Genomic DNA, 25,588 nt, shown 5'->3' on the forward strand with positions numbered 1-25,588 from the left:
CCCTTTTATCGTGTTCAAAGCAGAAACACTCATGAAGTACAGTAGAATGGCTTCGCTGAAAGAAATAAAGAAAGAGTAGAATTTCAAAACCATATGTCTATCCGATACATTGCTCAGAGCCAATGCGAAACCATGCTACACGTTGATTAAAATGTGAGAGACAGATTTTTATTGCTTCAAATGTGGCAGATTAAAAAAACGAAGAGTACTTGTTGTATCCCTTGCAGAGTGAAAGGGAAGAAAGGGATGACCCTGCAAGCGGTTGAATCGAGCAACCCCGGTGTCTGGGATGCAGCTATGGACGACGATGGGGGAAACAAACACACGACGATCAGGATTCAGTTCCACAAGAGAGGGAGCCCGACGGACACCAACAGGTACATTTCCAACGTTTCACATTTGTACGCCACCGTGGGGTTTTTTTTTCGCGTGAGATTTAACGGGTTTCAGAAAAAGACAGCATTTGGGTGTGATTGATATTGATTTGTTTGCAATGCACAGTGACACTGTGGATGCGGTGGGGGTGGGTGAAAGTGGTTCAAAGCACACTGGCATGAAACCATCCAATTGTCAATGACTTCCATGAATTTAATACTGCTGTGTTACTTTGAATTTACTGGAAGTTTTAATCCGCAAAATATACATGCTGCTCTGTGTACTGTGCCATAAATATTTGTGGGAGGGGGAGAAGGGGAATTCGAGTAATTTTTGTGAGAATATTTCTATACGGATTACAAATCTTAATTGTCAGCTGAAATTACATAATCTCAAAGCCACTCGCTGTTGGGTTAAGCCAAATCGGCAAACAAATGGTACAGATGTGATATTTGAATGCCGGGTAAATTTCAACTCGGGAGCATTTGTGTAATGTTTGACCTATCTTCATTTCCTATGTTTGTGCAGCACGGGAGCAGAGGAGATTGCACAGCTGATGTTTGAGATCAGCAGTGTGAGCAGCCTCTCCGCCACACGCCGAATCCTCTGGCAGGTGGACTACGTTGGCAAGTCCGTGACAACGGGACAAGTCTATGTCACAACTGAGCTCACGGTGACTCAGAGAGACATTTCTGCTATCTTGCCTATTGCAGAGGTAAAGTATGGCCTGGTTTATTGCATATGTACAAAATAAACAGCATTACGCGAAGTGCAACAACATGGTATAGGCCTTGGCATGATGTACACATGTCCATGGAACACCTAAAGTTGCCCCAATTTACAGCCATCAGAATGTAAAAATGTACCAAATGTGTCTATGGTCATTTTAAACGTGCGAGAGTAATATCGACTTCACATCTAATGCCTGCCTAATTGTGTCACATGTGCTATGTACATCTTTTCTTATGTATTCTGTAAAATGCTGAACTTTTAAGTGAAATACAAAGATGTGTGCTCTGAATGGAGGGACATTGTTTCAGTTTTCACTTTCATTTATTTTGGTATAGCCCTGTGAGCCATTCGGCTCTTGAATCGGGTGCAACCGCAACAAACAAAAAACAAAAATATGAACAAGAAAACATCTGAAAGTGACGAACATCTTAAAGTAACATCTTAAAATTGTAATGTGAGCATGATGACATGGAATATCAACAAGATAAGGGGCTGCGCAGCATCAGTGAAACATATTCACCTTTTACACTGGTTTATCATTCACGAAAACTAGATATTGTAGCACTGACCTCTATCTCTGTATAGCAACACTGCCCCCGTTATTTGTTACGATGAGACCAGCGCGCATCAGGACCTGGGGACTATATCTACTGCTCGTTTTATATATATATGGGCCTGTCCCTTCATTGAAATATAAAACCATTATCTCGTCATCTGCTTTAAAATAATTGCTTCAAAAGTAAGCTGGTGTATAACCAAATAGGATCTTTATCAACACTAAGGGATATTTTTTTGTTTTACAGAGAAGATATGCAACAACATGAGCGTTAGTTTTTCTTATTGCGTTGCTTCAAGTACTGTAATTGCCTTTTTTTGGAAAAATGGTTCTGGAATTCAGTAATGTATTACAGCTCGTAAAAAATGTTTTGTACGGGGTTAGATCGCGTAAATATAAATGTGTCGTTAACCCACTACCACCGGACATGGCTTGTTTCTAAACAAAATGTGCAAATTAGTTACTACTTTGTGTGTTGGAGAGTAAACCCACAACATTTACAATTTGAGTGCGGCGTTTCGCTGGTGATTACAATCAGCCTCATAAAGAGAGTCATTTGCCTGATGATGCTGGATGTAATTGCCAGCGAAACGTCATACTCAAATTGCGTATGTTGTGCATTTACTCTCCAACACACCCGGTGGGCTGAAGTAGTGACTAATTGGCGCGTTTCGTTTACGTGACAACCCTTACTGGCTGTGTCGGGTGGTGGAGGGTTACAACACATTTATACTTACGCGATCTAAGCCAAAATCCCATTATTATTAATAATATTGGTCGCGAAAGCCGACGTGTTACACAGTAAGGTGATGTCATCATCGTGATCCTATCGGGTGCGAAGATCAGAGGTGTGTCAATGGTCACTAAAGCCTCCGCGTTAAAATGTATTACAGGTTTATCTCATCTGTGGTAGAACCCTTACCATTGATTACTTGTAAAGTACCACTCGAGAGATACACACGATACACCCGTTTACGGATATATGAACTAACGGCTTCACAGTCTGAAGAAAAAAAGGCACCAAAAAAACAAGTTGCGTATGAGTCTATTCCAAAGATTGGTGACCTTCACCAGTGCTAATACACAACAGCAGATACAAATGTTACTCTTTAAGTTACATTTATGAATTGGCGAAAGAAGCAGCAGGGGTTACACAAATCTCTAAGCCCAGTGACATGAGTTTTATTTGTCAGCCAAGGCTAATATTGGTGGTGAGTCATATCCAAACCAGTACTGGGCCGCCTTCGCCAACAGCACTGACGTGCGTGGTTAAGTATTGTCAATCAAATCCCATGACTCACACGGCATGGGGATGCCTTTATTCAGCATTAGAGTGACAAAGGCCTGTAAATGATTGCTGTTCTGGTTAAGTATTCAACAAATTAAATGTATCTTAATTTATCGTGCCAAAAATATTAGCTGCGTTAAATTATTACTGTATGCAGTAATGTACTTTGTTAGGTTTCTGCAGTATCAACTGTGAAATATGTAGCATCATTTAACGGACAATCGGCCGGATAAACAGGCAGATACAGAAATAGAATTTCAGAACATAATTCCGTTCGTAAATTGCCAAAGGGATAATCATTATGGCTTGCGGGACTACATTGATCTTCTCAGGAGTGTATCAAATGAAAATGATGGATAATGTCAGTAACTAATTAAAAATGATGTGGTTCACATTCCATGGTAACCTTTAATAGAGCCATTTTAAACGTTCCTTTGCCAGGCAGCAACTCATGATTGAAGCAAGTGCCAGAAGATGATTAATAGGCAACTGCTCCAGTGTCTTGACCTACTCGCTCCCTTGCCTCCTTTAAGTGCTATTCTAGTGGTGGTCACAAACTGACGCTTTTCAATAGACCACGTTCAATTGTCTCTTCAAATTCCCTAACGGGGTTAAATTTGATAAATTAACATTCTATCCTTAGACTATTCAATTCACGTGTAACTATTGTTATGGGAAGAGTTGTGTTTTCATTCATAGCCTCACTTTTTGCAGCATGTGCGCAGATATTTTCGTCCAATAAATTGGGACTGCGTTGAAGATAGAGTGAAATAAGTAGTAATAATAATATAATAACATTTATTCTACAAAGCACCTTTCATATCGAAATATCGCAAAGCACTTTACATGAGAAAACAAACTACACTCACAAGTATAGATAAAATCCATATATAAACACTACTCTCTGCCAACTTTATATATGTAATCTTGTCCTGTTGCATTCATTTAAGATCTGTATCTCAGAAGTTTGGATATTATTATTCTTTGGGCCTTTCGGTAAAGTTACGTAGATAGAGAAAATATAATAAAAAATACTAAAAATATCACGACGTTTCGATCGCAACACAAGCGGCCGTCATCAGGAGAAGTGGGGTTAGCTTCTAAAGACAACTGCATATAAAGCTGTTGTGTAGTGCACGACGACTCGGAGGCAGATATTCTGGTAAGGGCTTACGCCGGTTTATTAAACACACAGGGTAACACTACACACCAGAGATAGGTGTCCCAATACTTGGTCCTTCACTCGAACCTCAGGCTCTATTGGACCCTAGTTCGGCTATCTCTAGGGCTCTCTCACTCGGGTCGGGACGGGGGCTCAACCAACACCGCCCGACCGAGGAGAGCACCACTCAGTACGCAAACCTAGCCGGCTTTTGCAGACTTTTATGAGCCCTACCCCTGGCTGTCTCTTCGGCTCCCCTTCAGCCGCTCACCATCCCCGGTTCCCCCAAAAACCCTGATTTCGTCACAGGGTCCCCCTTAAGTATCCCCCGTGACATGACGTCATCGCGCCTCACCACGCGTCTGACGTCACGTCGCCAACTACTCCTCTACATTACTCCCCCCCTCGTAAAATAAAAATTCAGCCATCCCGGCTGTCAATTAAACGAAAGCAGAGCCCCATCGAACCTGGTGTGCAAGATATCGACCAACAACAATAACAACAATGTAAAAGCGAGTGTGAAGGTGTAGCCGTCTGCGGAGGAACCAAAGGCGAACGTTAAGGCAGAACGACAAATTAGGGAGGCCGTCATCTCGCGGAGCAATGCGCCGATTACGACGGTGACGGCCGGAACCCGATGAGAACGGGCCCAGAGGGTCGGTCAGCGGAACCGAACGCCCATTGAGCGCGTGTGAGCCACTGGTCCGCTCCCACGTGCGGCGTCGGTCGTCGAGGCAGGCGGTGCATCAGGCCCGACGCCGGGGCTCTCACAGGAAGAGGCGGCGGCACCGGAGCTACCCGGGGAGGTTCTGTGGGCACACATACAGAGTGTTTATCTTGCGCATCATCCTGGCCCGGGCGGCCCGGCGCGTCGGACGCATCAATCACCGGCCGCTCCAGAAGTGGGGATGAATCAACAGAGCTATGTGGCATATATCTTTTCAGCCTAGACGGGTGTACGATCCAGTGCCGGTGACCGAAGCGAATGCGAACACATTGCAGGCGTCGGACCTCCACGACCTCAACAGGGCCCTGCCAAGGGCGATGCAATTTAGGGAAAGTCCCAACAGGCACTTGGGGACAATGAAGCCATGCTTTCTGCCCCTTTTCCCACGGAAGCCCGGAACCTTGGTGCCTCGGAAAGCGCTCATTGGCCGCTTGTTGGCTGGTCGAATTGTCAACAGCTGCTTGCCGTGCCTCACGTACCCTTTCGAGCGCGACTTTCATAGGGGAAGGCACTGTGGATCCCTTTTTAGAGGAACCCAAGTCCATTTGGACCTGAATCGGGGGTTCCGGTTCTCTGCCATACATTAAATAAAAGGGCGAGAACCCCGTCGAGGCGTGAGGGGCCAGCCTGTACGAGGCCAGGACCCCCGGAACGAACAGGTCCCAGTCCGACTGGGACGTGCTCACATGGTGGCACAACATAGACGTGAGGGTGCGGTTCAACCTTTAGACCATCCCTTCGGACTGAGGGTGATAGGGTGAGGTGCGAATTTTCCTGGTGCCAAGGAGGAGGTCACAGACCTCTTTGAGCAGTCGAGAAGAGAAATTACGTCCCTGGTCAGTTAATAGTTGTTCCGGAGAACCCTTGTCAAGAACATACCCTGTACAAATGCCTCGGTGATGGACGAGGTCGATTGGTCCACCAAAGGCCACGCCATAGGCCAACGTGTGAGGTACTCAACACCCACCAAGAGGTACTTGTGGCCCCGTTGGGATGTTGGGAAGGGCCCCAAAATGTCAAGTGCCACGAGAAACCCGGATAGACTGCAGCGGCGCCGGATCACGGCCAACCGGGGCCTTCCACCGTGCACAATCGTGGCAACCCTTCAATAACAGTGCCATTTCACTCTCCACACCTGGCCAGTAGTAATGCTGTTTAAGGGTCAGCAAAGTCTTATGGTAACCAAGGTGCACGAGTTTCTCGTGAATGGCTCGGGTTAATTTTCGTCGCAGGGCAGTGGGCACGACCAGACAATATCGCTCCAGTTCCGTATCCCAACGCATAAGGAGGCCGTCGTGCACAGCAACAACTGGGGCGGCCGAAGGAGCTGAACTCCGGGCGTTTAGCCCAAAATCTTGACCCTTCATGGACAGTGTATGCTGCGGCTTCGCTATCGTCGAAAAATCGAGCAAAAAGTGGCAATAATACGAGGCAAAGCCATCGAAGCTGCGCACCTCAGTGACAAATGTGGCAGTCGGCCACGTCCGAACACAAGCTGTCTTTTCCGGATCCGTGGCGACACCTGGCGCACTAACAATTTGGCCCAAATATTTTACCAATGGTTGCAACAAATTACACTTTTGTTGTTTAAATTCCAAGCCCGCAGCACATACTTTGACGAATATTGACTCAAGACGATGCAAGTGTTCGTCAAATGTACGGCTGAACACAATGACATCGTCCAAGTAAATTAAACAATATTCCCATTGCAGACCCGCTAAAACCATCTCCATGAGGTGCTGGAAGGTGGCCGGGGCCGAATATAGGCCCATAGGAAGCCGATTAAATTGGAACAACCCCTGAGGTGTGCGGAACGCTGTCTTGGGTCTAGAAGCCTCGTCCAGTGGCAATTTCTAGAATCCTGAGAGCAAGTCTAAGGTTGAAAAGAACCGTGCCCTCGAGAGGGTGTCGAGGGAACCATCCATGCGGGGCAAGGGATATGCATCAGCCACCAAAATCTTGTTCAATTTCTGGAAATCGACGCAGAAATGGAGACTCCCATCCCGTTTATTGACTAGCACAATGGTGGCGCCCCAAGGGCTAGTAGATGGGGAGATAATGTCCACCGCCAACATCTCGTCAACGTCCAAGTGGACATGATCTTTTTCTTTAGGGCTGAAACTATGCGAATTTAACTGAATATGGGGCGAATTTCCCATGTCTATGTGATGTTCCAATAGGGTCGTACGTCCAACATCGAATTTACTCTGGCTGAACACATCGGTGAACCGTTCAATGAGCGCACGGAGCCACTAGCACTCCTCGGGGGACAAGAGGGCGTTCTCCCGACACAGCATATCGATCCAGGATGCATCAGTCCACCCATCCTGCATCACGCCCACCACAACTCTGCCAGCCGGCTTGGCATCATCGGGTGGAGGAGCTGGGGTAGCGTGCGCCAAAACGGCCTAATCGTCACCTGTGAGGGACCCGAATTTAGTATCTTTAAAAAGGGGTCCTGGTCCTCTGACACGGCGAGAAGTAATTTGAGGGAGACAACAGGATGCCCGTCTCCGGCAAAATGCAAATCCAGGAATCTGCGCAACCCTAACCCCGCTAGATGAGTGAGGTGAGGGGAGTGGCCGAGTGATCGATGCATCGCGACTTGCCTGGGGCCTGGATGATGACGCCGACGTGGAGCCGGAGGACTATAAGGGCCTGCTGAAGGCCCCGGGGGCATTACGGCAGACCAACACGATGTGGCCCTGCTGACCACAGTGGAAGCAGGAAGTGGATACTGACCCCTGCGAGCGAGGAGCCCTCGCCTGCCGCTGCTGCACCGGCCGGCAGCCCTCGGCACCTCTCCCACGTCGGTCGCCCGCAATGAAGGCGGCGAGGCCATCCTCCTCCTGTGGCGTGGCAGACCCCGTGGGCATCGGGACCCCCATGCATGCCGCCACACCGGGCGACTTGCAGGGTGAGGTGCGCCTGGATGTTCTGTGCCACTCTCAACGATGAGATGTCGGCCTCCTCGGCGAATGCCAAAGCAATTCTCAGCTTCCGCACCGGGGAGAGCAACTGCTCCAGGGCCAGCGAGTCCAGCGTTGCCCCATACATATTGGGGAAGGCTGCCCAAGCCAGCGCCAGCAGGGAGCTGCGGAAGGCGAGCGGTGTCTCGCCCTCCTCCCGCCTCCGCAGTGAAAACTTAAGGCGCACGCTGGAAGGCGGCTCGAAAATGGCAGCCATCTGGGCGTACGCAGCTGGAAGCGTCGCCCTATCCGCCGTTGGGATGGATTTAAAAGCCGCTAAGGCTCTGGCATCTAGTTGCTGTGGGGAGCACTCGAAGAGCCTCATCCATGGGCCACCCAACTGAACAGTACGCCGCGTCGAATTGGTCCTGGAACGCCATCCAATCCCCGCCCGTCACGGTGAATGGCCGAACAGGAGGCAAGCGACGTAACTTTATCCCCTCCGAAGTCAGTGTGTGCGAGGGCGCTCCCACCGGCACGTACGGAGGCGTCGCAGCAGGAGCCGGAGCGATGCCGGGTTGCCAAGTTGCGTCGATAATGGCGGCCGGTTGCGGAGTGGCAGATAAAATGGTGCCCGGTTGCGTTATCGCTGACAAAATGGCGCCCGTATGCGGTGTCGCGGAAAAAAATGGCGCCTAAATTCTGTGGCACACTCGCCGTGAAGGAGTCTCGGCGATCTTGCATTGACATGCTAATTTCTGTCAGGCAGCCCTGTGATTGGTGGAAAGCCCACCACTGCCACGGTCGCTGCCCACCACTTGCATTGGCATTGGCTGCTGACGTTTGGGCTACGCCTATTTCAAACCTTTTAAGCAGTTGTCTTTAGAAGCTAACCCCACTTTTTCTGATGATGACCGCTTGTGTTGCGATCGAAACGTCGTGATTTTTTAATTATATTTTCTCTATCTACGTTACTTAACCGAAAGACCCAAAGAATATGAATTCCTGCAGTCACGAAAGCTTTAAGTCAATATTTGGATATTATTGTTTAGATTACTTCAAGCTGTTCACAGTCTTCGCTTTTTTACACATTTATACATCGTATTTCTGTAAAACCGTGGAGAAAAGTTTAGCCATGTAAGAAAGAAAACATTTCAAATGTCAAATTGGCATGTTTTATAAGCAATGTGTATTACATAGTAGTGACTCAATAACTCACATTATGTCAAGTTGTTCGTTTAAAAAAATGTTTGTCTAAATGAGTCTCCATCTGTAAATAAAAGGCTATATACGTAGACTCTTTGAGAGTCAATTTGCTATACATTGTTTAATTTCCAAACAATGATTATATATACGTGTAACAAAAATATTATGGGGAGTAAGTGTTCTTTTATAATTGCTTTTGCCTCAAAAGTACAGAAAATGGCTATTATTCCCCACAAACTTTGCTTTTGTGACGGGACACAAAAGTAAAGTTAATAATCCACTCCATTAATAACACTGTGTAACATTTTTTTCTTTTTTGTTCCTGGGTAGTAAGTGTTATTTCCGAATTGCTTACGCCTCAAAAGTACAGAAAATGGCTATTATTCCCCACAAACTTTTGTGACCAGGTCAGTTATATTTTGAAATGTACCTATTTTCAATGAGAAAATTTGTGCATTTGTGTCATTCCTTCACATAAAGTCCTGGTCACAAAAGCAAAGTTTATGAGGATTAATAGCCATTTTCTATACTTTTGAGGCATAAGCAATTAGAAAATAACATTTACTACCCAGGAACAAAAAGGTGGCACGTATGTATTACTTTATGGACTCTTCGCATGCACCATGGATGGAATTAAAAATGACTTTAGCACTATTCTTTTGAAGTTATTAAAGTTGTTATATGAATAAAACATAGTTTTCAAACTAAAATGACAATTTATTTTTCTATAATCATCAGTATAAAAATGTCTTTCATTGGTCTTATGTAAATGAGCTTTAAAATTTGCTGCATGTATTTACGAAGTGTTATCTTAGGTGCCAATTATAAAGTTGAAAATGGTGTTGTGAAAAAACTATAAAACCAAGTATGTGTGTTCCTTCTTTCTCTTGCACCCAATTATATTGCAATTGTGCTATAGACTTTATGTCATGCCATGAAAACAAATCAATTGTCGACCCCCAAGCAGTATATTTGCAAGCAGTGTGTCTTGCTATGTCTTAAAACAAGCCTGGAAAATTATGTCACGGAACTATTTGTGAAGTCCTTTAAATTTTGCTATAATCCATACCAGCTGGTGCACTTTTCCATTTCTCTGCAAAGAGTGTTTGTCAGATGGAACCCAAACTAAGAGTAGTCATCCTCAGAATGAGAATACTCTGTATGGAATGTAATGTGATGTTTTTTGTACAGTCAATGGTGACTGGGCTGAAACGATCAACCTGAGAATCCGGTTTAATTCACGAACCATTGCCTGGATTCAAACTCTGAATCTCAGCTTCACAGGCTATGTGTTTTGACATGGCATTATCTCCCTGAAGCCATCCAACCACCTCCAGCCAAAAATGTTCCCTGAAACGTTTCCTCTCCACTCGTCTTGTATGTGGCGCACATTTAAAGATGAAAATTTCATGCACGGTTGTGCTTAAATAAACATTACTAGCTCAATTCACAATGTCCTCTTCATATTTATATTTACATCTATATATAAGGGGCATTTGTGAATGTGTGTCTGTTCAAAACGTTTAGCATACTTCCTGACATGCAACAAACTTGAAATGTGGCATGTGCGTACTTTCCAGACTGTACACCATGCAAAAAATTCATTTATTTTGCACGGCAAGTGAGCTGTGACGTCACATCTGTCATGTCACCCGCATGCGTAAGCGTAACGCAGTGTGCCTGCTGATGTCACGCATCCCCCCCCCCCAACCCTCCGCGAGTAAAGTGCCATACAAATGTGTTGCAGGCCTAAGGCGTTCTTCGCGCAGCATTGCTTTATTATTTCAGTCGTTTACTGCCGTACGCACCCTATGGACGTGCGCGCGTGTGTGGGGGGGGAGTGGTAGTATAGTGGGTAGCGCGCTGCGCTACCCACTACACTACTGAGTTCGATTCCCGCTCACGGCCACCACCGGTGACGATTATTTGAACCGGTCCTGGGCCTCCCCTAGGTCGACTCAGCCTCAAACGAGTAACTCGTGTGGTGTGTGAACATCGCCACTGGGAGGACAAAGGCAGCCGGACATGGTGTATCCAAGTCCCGGGCGAAGCCAGGTAGTAAATACAGCTAGTCTATATACAGTATATATAAAAGGTAAATTTGTGAATATGTTTCAAGTTTTCAAGTTTCATTTATTAGGTATAGCCCTGTGAGCCATGCGGCTCTTAAGTCGGGTGCAACCGCAACAAACAAAATTTGAACACAGAACATCTTAAAGCGACAACGCGTAACAGAAACATTCTGGAATAAACCAGCAAATATTCCACGCAAAAAAACTTATTAAAACGCTGTGTGCAAAAAATCAATGTGGTGCAAGCCAACAACAACAATCACAAGACAATTTATATTAACCATATGTTTTCGAATCACCAAAATAAAGCTGTAAAAACAATGTAACAACAATAATCATAGGAACTGTGAATTTAAATTTAACAATAAACGATATACATAACACGTACGACAAAAAAACTGCAGCCATAGCTGGCAGCACGACACTCCCAGTGTATGATGTGTGAGTCAGTCAGCAGCAGAGTGAGTGCATGATGTGCGGGTCAGCGTATGATGAGTGACTGTTCGAAATTTTTAGCATACTTCCCGACATGCAACAAAATTGAAATTTGTTATGTGGGGAGACTCCAGACTGTACAATAATGGATATATTTTGCACGGCAAGTGAGCGGTGACGTCACATGTGATGTCACCCGCATGCGGCAGCGTCACGCAGTGTGCCTGCTGACGTCACGCATCCCCCCCCCCACCCTTCGCGTAGGCCGTGTATTAATCCAAGACAAGAATCCAAGTCTCGGGTGAAGCCGCGTAGTAAAGCTAGTCTGCAATAAAGATGTCACAACCCCATTGCAACAGGGGGAGACCCAAGACCAGATGGTGGGATACTGTTAGGGCAGATCTTAGGGGTCGTTTTTCTGTAGCGCAGCAGCTGCGGTATCTGGCAGAGGGTATAAAGTGTTGGCGAGGTGTGGTGATGTAAGCAGTGGCTTTGGCATTAAGAATAATAATTAGCATGTACAAAGTGCCATTTTCAAAAAAAGTTGTTTTCAGTTTTTTTTTTATAACCACTGCTACCACCCTGCTTCTTAGTTTACTAACAACTGCGATTAAAACCAAATAACCACTGTGGAACGATCATTTGCATCAATACCAATATTAAATCGATTTCCATTTGGAAGAAAAATCATGCATATGCATGGTTTACGCAAAGCTTGCCAACATGTGTGTGTCCTGAGGAGTACTTCGTGATAATGTCACGCTTCGACCTGCAAAACGAGGTGATGTCACAAGTAATTACGTCATTGTGAGGGGGAGGGGAGGTGCCTTCACGTCGTGACGTCGCAAGATGATGTCACATGGAACAGCATCTATATTCTTTGGTTCTTTCGGTAAAGTCAAGCAGAAAAAAATATAATAATAAATAAAGTGAATAATAAATAAATACACTTATTATTTTGACTTAATTTTTTTCTATCTACGTGACTTTACCGAAAGAACCAAAGAATATGAATTCCTGCAGTTCAAGAAAGTTTTAAGTCAATATGTAACAGCATAATTCGTGGGGGAGGAGAGGCACGTGCTTCCTTTGAGCACTTATTTTAAACAAACAAAAAATCGCAATTATCTTTTTATCTCCATGTTTGGAGAAACTCTTTGATTAATTTCGCCAGTTTCTACAGCATAAGTCCTTATTAGTGAAGCAACCTCAAAATTAAGTTCAGTTAACAATAAATCATCTTTACAATGGAAATTGTGTCCTCCCCGTCACCTCCTCCGTTTCAGACTGAGACGCACTTTAAACGTTTGTTTGAAAGTATTTTCTTTTTTAAAGGTACTGTCATTTATATTGGAACCTACAATAGCTTCACTTTATAAGGCACACCGTACATACCGAGTGAATTTAAAACAAAGAAGATAATTTAACAGGAATTTAAATATTAATTTTAAGTCTTCCTAAAAAAAATGTTGCCAGAATTTTTCTTCATAATTGGCACTTGTTCATCGGGTATAAAATGGGATCATTGTTTTGCTTTTTTCCATGTAGAAAGTAATATAGGTTACTCCATAGTTATTTTCATAATGCACTGCTATTTAATATACTAAAGCATGCTGAAAACAGTTGAAACGGTTTTCTTTTGTGCGTTTAATGAACAAATACATTTGGAATCTATTACACATGTCGAGCATTTAGGGTAGTGTGGGCAATGAATAAAAAAAAAGCAGCGCAAGTTACGTGTGTTATGTGGGCGGGATAATAAATTGCTGTAAACCGAGCGTCTTAAAAAGGAAATGTAAAAAAAAAGTAATATTGGTTGAGTGACATTGCAATGCCTTCAGCCGGGTGCCATGGTGTTATCATTAAAACATGTCCCTTTGCTCTATTTCTATTTTTTCCCATCCGTCGCAGTCCCCTGAGCTGGTGAATACTGCACTCCTGACAGGTCTCCCGGTCACGATCCCTTTAAGAGTTGTTGCCGTTGAAGCCAATGGACACGTGTCTGACGTTTCCCAGCGAGCTCGCTGCCACTCAAGTGACGTTGACGTCATTAAGGTGCGTGCCCCCCCCCCAAGGTGATTGCAAAAGAAAACAAATAAAACGTGGCAGCTGTCGTGGATTCCGGAGTTGGCTGCGCTGCCGCGTTAGAGTGCGTTTCCCGTGGAATTAAAATTGAAAATATTTCAGCATTGCGTTCGCGCCTTGTTGATGTTATTCCGTAAATGTTTGTTTTCACCGTAATTTGTCGAGCACGCACATTTAATTCGCCGTTGGAGCTGTGACAGTAGCTTCAAAATAAAGCTGAAATGTGTTTTATTTATGTATGTTCAACTTTATTTGAAGCTTTCGTCACTGCATTAATTACTCTTTAGTTCTTTCGGTAAAGTCACATAGAAAGAAAATAAATTAAATAACAGAATACGACGTTTCGATTGCAACACAAGCAGTCGTCATCAGGTAGAACTAAATTTGTGTTATCTCTCTCTGCTTGTGTGTCTGTCTGTGTGTCTCCGTGTCTGTGTTTTGTCTCTCTCTCTCAAATTTAGTCCTACCTGATGATGACTGCGTGTTATGCAATCGAAACGTCGTATTCTATTATTAAATGTATTTTATTTCTACGTGACTTTACCGAAATAACCAAAAAGTATGTTCAACTTATTTTACATTATACGTAGCCAACCGTGCTAATCACAATACATTTTCTAAATTAAAACCGAGTGCAAGAATAGTTGACATATTCTGTGTTTATTGACACGTATTTTGCTCTGGTAGCTGTGTATGTTCAGAACCTAAATGTACTGTGTTTGTGCTGATTGTACGGACGATTTTTCATCAGGTACTTTTCTTCATGTTCATTTCTTGTTTTGGTAATTTTTCAGAACGCCGTTCAAATATAAACACTCATTTTTCACGCAGGCACGAGCAATCAGTAATATTGCCCAACACGTAATGAATTTAGTATTAAAGTGCAGCTGTGAAGGTGACTGATTAAAACAAGCAATGCCTACCTATATATAGGTACACTGCCAAGCATTCTGTTGCCCAGTTTAGCATAAGTTAAAATATATCTTGTATCGGTGATATGCGCACAAAACATTCCTATGTTTTTTAATTGTCAGTATTTGTTTTAGATTAGTATCATAATAATTTTATTTTGCTTTACTTCAAGGGAGTTTTACCACCCTTCTCCATCTGTTTAAGTCTATTGTAAAAAAAATTAATCAAAGAATGTTACGATCATCACTATCTATCCTACATATTACATCAATGGCATTTATAGTGCATTTGCGCAGTGGTCAGCGTACTGCACTACGAAGCTGGTGATCCGAGCCGAGGTAAATCCATGGCCACGGTTAACATGGGGTGCAAAGTGATATTAGCACGGAGTTCTGAGCACCACCTTCATCAGAAAACCCTACACTGACCAGCGTGATGACATATAGCCAAACAACCCCTATGACTAACATTGCATGGAGAGGCCTTTTTCCCAGGAGTGTGCATTCACGCGCTCCAAATAATACATGAAATGAATATAGAATGTTTTTTTTGTTAATTGCAACTACATTTTAAAAACCCAAGTAAGCTCATGATTTATATGACTCGAATTATTGATAAACACTTAACGTGTCTCCATTACCATATAGAACATTCTGCTTTGTCTTTAGACACTGGCTGTTATGAATTATAAGTTTAGACTGACTGACATACCAGTTTACCGAGCGTGTGTAATATATAACAAAACATTTTTTTTCCAGGAGTAAAACAAATGACAACCTTTCAGCCAACCGACCTCCACTGTAAATATCCGTGCTACAAAGACTGTACCGATGAGTACTAAAATCCCAAAGTGGAAATCCATTGCAAGGCTGTTGCAGTCTATAATTAAGCATGCAAATCAAATACAGACATGTCACTCATTATTAAAGAATTATAATTTGCAGTTTGAGCTATGCCCATCAAACTAAATACACACACATACTTGGTAGCGTAAATTATTTATTGTATGAGCTTCATCCCTCTCAGCCTTCACCATGGTATTAGCGGAACACATCGGATTTCAGTGTCCCCAGATGTTTATCACCAACTCAGCTGTGGTTGTTTAGAACGCTGCTGTTATCTGCTTTTGAAGATCCCTCAAGGTTTTAGGAATTCATATTCTTGGTTCTTTCGGTAAAGTCACGTAGAAGGGAAACAATAAAATAATAAAAATATAAAACAATACAATTATCGCGGCGTTTCGACTGCAACATAAGCAATCATCATCAGGTGTGAAAACCACAACACGATTTTTTTCTTGCTGTTGTTTTCACACCTGATGATGATTGCTTGTGTTGCAGTCGAAACGCCGTGATAATTTTATTGTTTTATATTTTTATTATTTTATTTTTTCCCTTCTACGTGACTTTACCGAAAGAACCAAGAATATGAATACCTGCAGTCACGAAAGCTTTAAATCAAAGTTTTAGGAATTGTTTTTTCTTTTTGCTAAATACTTACATTTTTCGTAAAACCAACTGTTCCACCACGCGGTTCAAACCGTTGGTTGATTGCAGCCATATAAGAACTGTTAGACGTCTGCGTACACCATGTATATGGTTGTTATTACCGGCAGAACGGCGTACTCGAATTGTAAATGCTGTGATGTGCTGAACTAGTAACGAATTGGCATGTTTTGTTTGCGTGACATACTTTACTAATTGGCTGTGTCGTGTGGTGGCGGGTTTAACGACACGTTAATGTTTATATTCCAGGCTCGATTTAACACAGTACGTAAAATTTGTGATCTGATCCCATCTGTGAAGGATAGGATCCCTGATATGCAATACCCTGGCGTCTACAAACTAAGCTGTGTCTGCGGCAGTAGTTACATTGGGGAAACTAAGCGACATGTTCGTGAGCATAAGGCAGATTTGAAACACGGTAGGACCAACACGTCGGCCATTGTTTTAATGCGGTTAGCTCACACGAAATAGATTTATCTTAGACGAAGGTACTTTGTAAGTCCACTGGCTATCAACAATGATTCGTTCATGAAGCCATCCATATATACAGACACAGACACAATTTCAACCGAGAGGATGGGTACAAACACAGCTATCATTGGAAAGACGTCATCAACCAGTTTAAGTCATAACTGGCTGTGATGTTCCCATCCTGCCACCTTCCGATGTTACTTTTTTTCCCCGTGGCTTTGGCTCTCCGATTTCACATTAACAGGTTGAATTTCTCGTGCCAACGTGGCCACCTCTGGACGCCGACCTCTACGTCGCGGTGGCTCTGCGATCTCACATTAACATATGCTAATCTCGCACATTAACATCACTAGCCCCGCCCACCTCGTTTATGACCCTCGAACTACACCCAATAAAACAGTCTGCATTCAGCAGCTTTCCTCCTCTTTCCTCCTGATGACGATTGCTTGTGTTGTGATTGAAACGTCGTAGTTTTTTGTTTATTTTATATTTATTATTTGTATTAATTTGTACCTATCTACGTGACTTTACTGAAAGACCCAAAGAATATGAATTGCTGCAGTCACGCAAGCTTTAAGTCAACACTTTATGTTTACGCGATCTAACCAAAACAAGCCTCTGTTATGGACATGTAGTGAGGTATTCGTACATACAAAGATATATGATTAATTACGGTACATGTAAATTATACATTCACAAAATACCACGGCTGGTGGCACTAAAGCACAAACAATGTGTTTATATTACATCACTGTCAAATACTTCCTGCTCACATACAAACTTTTTAAAATGTCAAAAAGAGACATGTTTTCTTCATAAGTGTTTTTCAGTCAGTACTCGGTATTCTAGTTCTGACTTAATGCAATGACCCCAGTTCATGACCTACATACATTCAGAAAAATAAACCATCCAGTGCATGGGCTACAACAAACAAGAATGCTAAGTGTGTTGTTTCAAACCCACGAAGAGCCATATAGTAATGCTGCTGGAGAAACCTCACAGCCCAACAAGACGCAGTATATGTTTGAGGTATACATTAGGATGCATGGTTCATATGTGCACCGATGGTAAATAAGCAAAGATAGTAACAAAATTAAACACATGTAAGGTCCTATTTTCGCCTGTGATTGGATTTTGTTTTTATTTTTAGCTGGTCAACACGGGTTGGTGAAGAGTTTCCCAGAAAACGGTTCAGATCATCACTCGCCACCAATGTTAACCACGGCTGGAAATTAAACTCGGGTCACCAGGTTTACAGCACCATGCTTTACCTACTGCACCATCACTCAACGCCCCTATTTTTACTCCAATGCACCCTATCTATTTTTTAATCTATTTTCATTCAATTAACATCTGTTTCGAAAACACATTTCTCAGTTCTCGAATGTTTTTTTGTAATGATAGTATTGTTAATTAATCTATCCTACCTGATGGCGATTTTCTCATATCACGGGCACGGGTGTATCGTGAAAGTGGATACAAGAATTGGGCATTCATAGCACATCCCAAGAAATGCAAATAATTTTGTGTCACGCATGAAATAGCGCTTGGAGCAATAGGAATTCATGAGAAGGCTCTTCTTACCGCCTTGCAGTTGAATACAGCACCAGAAAGTCAACAGAGATATTTTTTTTCAGCATTTATTGAAATCTACCACTGCACTGCCTTTAATCCAATAAAATGAAATGCTGAAACTGTGGCGGCTTGACTCCATGGTGCATTTAACCCAACTCCTATGAGGAAATGCTTTGACATTGAAAGAAACTTTATTGTTTTAAGCGATTGTATTTTTTTTGTTAAAATGATAACATTTTTAAAAGTCTTTTCCACCAATTTTATTCCAATTAAACAATCGCCATCACACCATGAGATGAAATATAAATTCAGGTTTCTCACAAGGCGGTAGTAGATCACACTGCGTTATAGAACGGCCTGCAGAAGGTATTATCATGTAAATGCTTTTGAGATCCATGCAAACCGATCCAATTTACCCACATTGTGGGTGCTGCACATACACACACACACCCGATTAACAAATGTTCGCACAGCATTCAAACGAACAATTATAATTCTCAGCGCTGACATATTTGCCAATTTGAGCGACAAATAAAATTCTGTGAAAATCGGTGCAATAATTTACTTGGCAGCCTGAGACCACCGACTCACTGGACTTGAGAAATTAATCGGATTGTGGGTGGCTAGCCGGATGAGAGCTGGCGCTCACAGGGAGTAACCATCAGCATACAAACCCAGATCTCACACCTATGGGTGGACTTTGATTCAAACCCAGGTTTTCTCAGTGGTGCCATCTCAGTGCCCTTGACGTGTGAGCAACCCGGCCTCCTCAAAAAAATGCACATTTTTTTCTAATTACATTGCTCTTATTATGGCGTGATTAAATAAATTACTGTAATTTAAAAGTGTTGAATGCTTGCATTGTATGCCAAAGTTGCAGTCCAAGGTTTGTGCGACTATGATAATGAAACTATCATACGACTCGGTGTGGCTTTCCTCGATTATTAATTAATTATAGTAGATATGTGTGTGTTCACGGTAGTCACTCATACAAGCAGGCTCAAAAACCTGCTTAGCTTTTGATATCCACTGGTCAGATCTGACGATCATGTGCATTGAGGGATATTTGGTCAAAGGCTCGTTGCCATATATATTCTTATAATATTTCATTTTCAAAAGCGTCAATAAAACAAAGATAGGATCCTGTGCTTGTTTTTGAATTTTTCTATCACTCCATATATGAAGGAAACCGATGATAATATTTAGAAATATGCCACACATGTTGTTACGTCGACATTTCCAATTAAATAACACCTCAATTGTTTAGAAATAACTGTATCCAGTGACTGGTATGCACTGATATGTTGTATTCCTCCTCCATCATGGAGGCACTGTATAGCCATGCTATCAATCGATTTGTTAAATCTGATTAAATATTACAAAAAAAACAGATTTAACTCACAGCCAAACATGTATGCTTTTCAATATATTTGTTTAATGATATATGTTCCACCAGTGATATAATTTCGTCCACTAAAAATGCATTTCAAGATGCTGCACAGAAACCGTAAATATTTATTTTCATAGACAAAAAGAGGCATTCAGTCATCGGTAGAAAAAAACAAGAATGTCTTGAGCCCGGACTTATACAAGGTGCAGGGAGTTGATAGCATCGATGGCTGGGGGGAAGGAACTTCCAGACTTTAAGGGCAGCAGAAGAGTAGTGTGCGGGGGTTTTGTGACAGCAAGTCACGAAGATTGCTGGGCACACAGAATCCAAGAGAAGAGTGGTAGGCAGGGGTGAGTCTGGGATTAGTTTGGGTGGGCAAATCGAGGGATTGGACCACTGCAGTGGTGTGGTCACGTTTATAAGTGTAGGTGAGGAGCCTGGCAGCATCATTTTGGGTTCTGAAAATATGTATCCAAAAATGCAAATCAAACGTTAATATCCATCAGAATGACCGTGAAGAAAAGTCAGTGGGTTTGGGCAGCAGACCGCTTGGAATGTTGATAGCGAATGGAAGAGACCCAGCGGGCCCATGGTAAGTCGTGATGGATATGTGGGACCTTCATCCAGCAGTGGATAGAACATGATTGATGACAATACCTTATATATCCAATGCATATAATGCATAGTAATATGCAACGTAACGTAATACACTATGGTATTATTATTATATACTCAAGGCTTTTTCAAATAGTTGCACATGTGCGTGTACAATGATGTGGTAATTTATTTGACTGGCATGCTCATTTCACGTTAATTTCTTTAAAAGTATTGAGTCTTAAAACATTCCTGTGATTAATTTGACAGTATTCTCAATTCAAGGTTTTGAACTCTGCCAAAGTTTAATCATGAATGGCTTCAGTTAGATAAATGTTACATAAATGTGTCAGTGTTTAACAAAAGCTGTTAGGAACTCGTCATTTCGAGCATGAAGGCTCTAGTCTTTAACAAAGAGCAAATGTATCATGAGTGTCTATGGTACTTACACTATGTAAATGCGGTGCGTCCAAGATGTGAACTGTCCCTAACAGTCGGAGTATCTCAATGTGCAGGGTGATCCATTTACAGATACCACACTGATTCATAAATGACCCTCGGCTTATGCGTCATTCCATGTTGTAAGTATATCAGGCCGACTCTCTCGTACAAATTGTGCCAGGAGAGATTTGAAACAGACTTAACCATTGTTTCGAGATTGGTCGGAGACACGTAGACGCTTTGGGAGAAAATTACGTGTTCTGTATAATGTTCAGCCGATTGTTTTAGTGGCGTGTGTAGACAATTTACCTTGTATAACAGCACAATAACACAACACAATTCATGCATTTTTTAAATAAAGGTTTGATTGTGGTAATGCATGTCATAGGCATTTCCACCAAATTCTCTAGAAATACACCCAATCGTTTTTAAAAGCCAAGTGCTGTAAGTGGCGTTGCCAATGTTACAGATTGCCATATTGAATTTCTGCTTGTCAAAATTATAGCTTTCGACTTCCAAAATTGCAGTTTACCGAATATACTTTTCGTTACTCTGACAATATTTAGTTGAGAAATAATAGATTTTAGTCCAGTAATAACCTTTCCTACCCAATAATAAACAAGACATCACAGTTCATTAACTCGTATACAATGCTCAGCCAAGATATAGTGTGTGCATAACAAGCAAATAAATGTACAAAAAATGCATTCAAGCAAACACATATACAACACACACGCCGTACAAAAATGTGTTTACAGTTTAAATACAATGTGTTTTTCGAGTGGAACCGAATGTTGTTCGCACGACGTCCCTTACGTCTTGCTCAATGTGCTGCGAGTAACTCAGTGAACTGAATTTCCGAATTGATCATGAGGCTATCCACATATACAAGCACAGAGACAATTTCAACCGAGAAGATGGATTCTGGCTTAGCAATCATTGGAAGGATTTGATCAACCATTTCAGGTCTTAATTGATTGTTCACGCTTACGGTGGCTTTCAGACGGCATACATACATTTTTCGTCTCCCCCCTCCTCTTCTCAGAACATAGATGGACTCGTCCTTCTAAATAAACTGCCAAATCGCTGCGCGTGGCGCTGACGTTTTTTTATAAATAAATACACCGTTTAAAAATAAATTAATTAATGCAAACCGACACACCTGATGACGACCGTTTGTGTCATGGTCGAAACGTCGTGAGAATTTTTACTGTTTTATATATATTTTATTATTTTATTGTTTCCCTTCAACGTGACTTTACCGAAAGAGCTAAGAATATGATCCCAGAAGGTTGAGCAATGTCCGACATTTCACTCAACGCGCCTTGTCAGCGCCGACCAACAACACACGGTACAACCCGAAAACACATTGGAGCACTTCCCTCAAGAAGCTGCCAGCAGATGGAGCGAACCGTAGGACATTGTTCCCAACAGCACGCGGTACAACCCGAAAACACACCAGAGCGTTGTACAGCATCAGAACTGCAAAAAATGCCACGCAAGTAGTATACAGTGTAAATCTTCGCGAAATTATAATGAGCGTTTGGATTGTACGTGGGTGAAGTAGCCACAAATTGGTGCAAGGCACTCATCAATAAAGACTTGTGCATAATTTGTCGAGAGTGCTTCGCGCTTTATCACTTGGAAAATCCATCACCTCCAGTCACATTTTATCTCTTTGTTAATTAAACTTAAGAATTGTACTAAAAAAACATGGGTTTTTTTAGTGCAATTCTTCACTCTTTACACATAGCTATCTATAGTTGCTCAGGGATTCCAAAATGAATGGAACGCGTAAGCCCAATTATAGCACATATTGCCATGATGTTTTTTTTAATGTGCAGTATAAATGTGAAGGGAACTATAAAGGTTAAAGAAGATTGGTAAACTTTTTTTACCGTTTTTTTTTTAAATAAACAAACTAAAATATATTCTTGGTTCTTTCAGTAAAGTCACGTAGAATGGAAACAATAAAATAATATTATTATAAAATAATATTATTATTATAAAATAATATTCTTTTATTGATAAAGCGCGAAGCACTCTCGACAATAATATTATAAAATAATATAATTTTATTGTTTCCCTTCTATGAATCCCTGCAGTCACGAAAGCTTTAAATCAAAATTAAACTAAAATATATTATAATATTCGTCGCGACAGCCTACGTGTTAAACTGACTAACCTCTATGGGAAAGATACTTTTCGGCACACATGAAAATTGGAGAAACTCTGCATCAAGCGAATAAAGCGGATGTCTTCACTCTATTTAAGACCAAAACAGGAGGAGGATTTCTTCTCCACAACTCTGGCTGTCGCCCGATGATGCAGGTTGTAATTACCGGTGAAACGTCATACTCAAATTGTAGATGTTGTGGGTTTAATCTCCAACACACAACCAGTGTGCTGAACGAGTAACACATTGGGACGTTTTGTTTATGTGATAAACCTTTACTAATTGGCTATGTTGGGTGGTGGTGGCGGGTTTAACGACACATTTATATTTACGCGATTTAACTCTGAAATATAATATGCCACGTTCATTGTTTTATATTTTTATTATTTTATTGTTTACCTTCTACGTGACTTTACCGAAAGAACCAAGAATATAACATGCCACGTTAAGTGTATATTATTAACTGTGCATCTGGAAACCCATTTTTTCCCGCTCGCTTGCACTTACACTTGACAAGCAATGAGAATCATATCTCACACACGGTACACACAATCACACTCTCCTGCAAAGATGAAACAAACGTCAAAATGAAAGGTATGCATATTTCAGAGTAAAGGATGCCCCAGAAGTTAGTGATGTATTGATACACGTAGACCTTTGATGCGCACTGCGCGCGCGCATACACACACAGGTGTTGGTGACATTTCGTATTGGCATATTGTTAGGTCGATAAGATGCATATTGCACTTTTAAACGTCGATTGAACCTCCGATTAGCACGGTTGGCTACGTACGGTGCAAAAGAAGTTGAACATACATACAACATACATGTGTATCCATGGTTATCATAAAAACACATCACTCTATTAACATCATAATCAAACATAGTTTAAAAATACAAATGTAATGTTGTCTTTTGCCTTTCCACCAGATAATGAGATGATTAAAACATAATTATACGTGTCATGTTTGAGCCTGAATTTGTATTTCCTTTTTCCATTAACATTGCATTCACTTTCTACAAATATTCTTTTGTCGTTGGCATACGTGCATTTGATGCGTGTTATACTTTGATATTGTACTCTGCCGATGCATCTTGTCACTATAAACTACAATGTGCACAAATATCAATTACTATTCACTGTGAATTTTTACGACCAAATCAGCCGTAAATGTGCCCAATCTTTGAAAATCTCGGAAAGCCGGATAGTGCCTTAATGAGTGACCAACCATGCGCATCACAGGCGTTGCAAGCTGCCACTATGCTACGTTGTCAACAGAGGGCAGTGCAGCAAAATTATTAGTTGTACTGTACCATGCACCTATCTCTATGCTCCCCATCAGTCGATACAATTGCCTGCAATGTTTTAGTTTGTTTAGTTTGTTCGTGTACGCAGTAATGCTATCGCATCATTGCATACTGCCATCTGTCAAATGGGGTGAATGTGTCAACAACAAAGCACACTTTTTCGGAGGTTTGATGGCAAGCGTTTATTCGCGTGTACCTTTCCTCCCCTTTTTTTGTCCAGGTTTCCCCAGCCTGCCAGTACGCGTACGTGCAGGGAAACGAGAGCAGAGGCTCAGTGCGTGCTCGAATCCAAGTCAGTTACGAGCACCTGCGCTCCTCCGTCGATCTTGCAGTGTGGCTGCCCAGGCTCCCTTTGCGAATACAGCTCTCGGACACTGAGCTCAGCCTCATACGGGGCTGGAAGATACCTCTGTCCAGGTACTGCACCCTCCCCCCGCCCCGCCCCCCCCCCCCCCCCAACGTGCACGTTGCATTAAAATGTATATCCTCACTGAATTTTTAGATGGAGAGAAAAGAAAAAGCATGTCTTAATTGAGGAACAACGAGAATGGGTCATTTATTTCTGTTCATTCTTGGCTGGAGGTCACACGTACTGGCTGGAGGTTACACGTATTGGCTGGAGGTTACACGTATTGGCTGGAGGTTACACGTATTGCCTGGAGGTTACACGTATTGGCTGGAGGTTACACGTATTGGCTGGAGGTTACACGTATTGGCTGGCGGTTACACGTATTGGCTGGAGGTTACACGTATTGGCTGGAGGTTACACGTATTGGCTGGAGGTTACACGTATTGGCTGGCGGTTACACGTATTGGCTGGAGGTTACCCGTGTTGGCTGGAGGTTACACGTATTTGCTGGAGGTTACACGTATTGGCTGGAGGTTACACATATTGGCTGGAGGTTACCCGTGTTGGCTGGAGGTTACACGTATTGGCTGGAGGTTACACGTATTGGCTGGAGGTTACACGTATTGGCTGGAGGTTACACGTATTAAGACCGCGGTGCGTGGAAAAATGCAATGTTTCAACGCGCGATGTTCCCGCGTTCATGCGCCCACGTTTCTTTTCTCCCCACTTTCACCAACCCACACTGACCAGCGCGGTAATGTTACGGTTAAATAACACGCGTGACCCGCACCGCGTGGGGAGCGCCTTCGTCCGGGAGGGGATCGGCAAACATGCGTACATGTCTACGTACACGTCTGCGTACATGTACAGCTAACGTGGTTTGTATTGATCTCGCAACAATCCTGCCTCAACTGTGAATAACCCAACCAATTATAATAGATAGATCCATTGCAATTTATATATGACTACATTAACCCCGCCCCTCTGGCCTTCACACCTGATTGGCTCACAAGTGACGACGTCACATTTATACCCCCTCTACGTAAGACCGAAACAGGAGGAGGATTTCGATTTAAAGCTTTCGTGACTGCAATGATTCATCTTCTTTGGTTCTTTCGGTAAAGTCACGTAGAATGAGAATAAAATAATAAATTGATAAAATAAAATAACACAATAATATTCTCACGACGTTTCGGCCACAACACAAGCGGCCTTCATCAGGTGAAGGGAGCGAGACTGTCTGGTAGGACAGCGCTGGAGTGAGAGAGCCACGTTCAGATCACGGCTTTTAAGCTGTGTGAGAGGAACAAAGAGCCTTGA

At 42.5% G+C, this 25,588-nt stretch overlaps 1 protein-coding gene across 2 annotated transcripts in view; it reads left to right on the top strand.

The window, feature by feature from the left end:
* The window catches only part of LOC116939133 (transmembrane protein 132E-like), a 62,259-nt gene that overhangs the window by 20,960 nt on the left and 15,711 nt on the right, over positions 1 to 25,588 (top strand). For both annotated transcript variants that reach the window (XM_032947156.2, XM_032947158.2), the window contains 4 exons: positions 228 to 377; positions 904 to 1,090; positions 13,374 to 13,517; positions 24,140 to 24,336. In XM_032947156.2, coding sequence (XP_032803047.1) covers positions 228 to 377; positions 904 to 1,090; positions 13,374 to 13,517; positions 24,140 to 24,336 — 678 coding nt within the window. The remainder of the gene's footprint in view (positions 1 to 227; positions 378 to 903; positions 1,091 to 13,373; positions 13,518 to 24,139; positions 24,337 to 25,588) is intronic.

The sequence above is a fragment of the Petromyzon marinus genome, chromosome 5 (genome assembly GCF_048934315.1).
Source record: "Petromyzon marinus isolate PM22_M1 ecotype Great Lakes invasive population chromosome 5, UKy_Petmar_22M1.pri1.0, whole genome shotgun sequence".
In the NCBI taxonomy this organism is placed as follows: domain Eukaryota; kingdom Metazoa; phylum Chordata; class Hyperoartia; order Petromyzontiformes; family Petromyzontidae; genus Petromyzon; species Petromyzon marinus.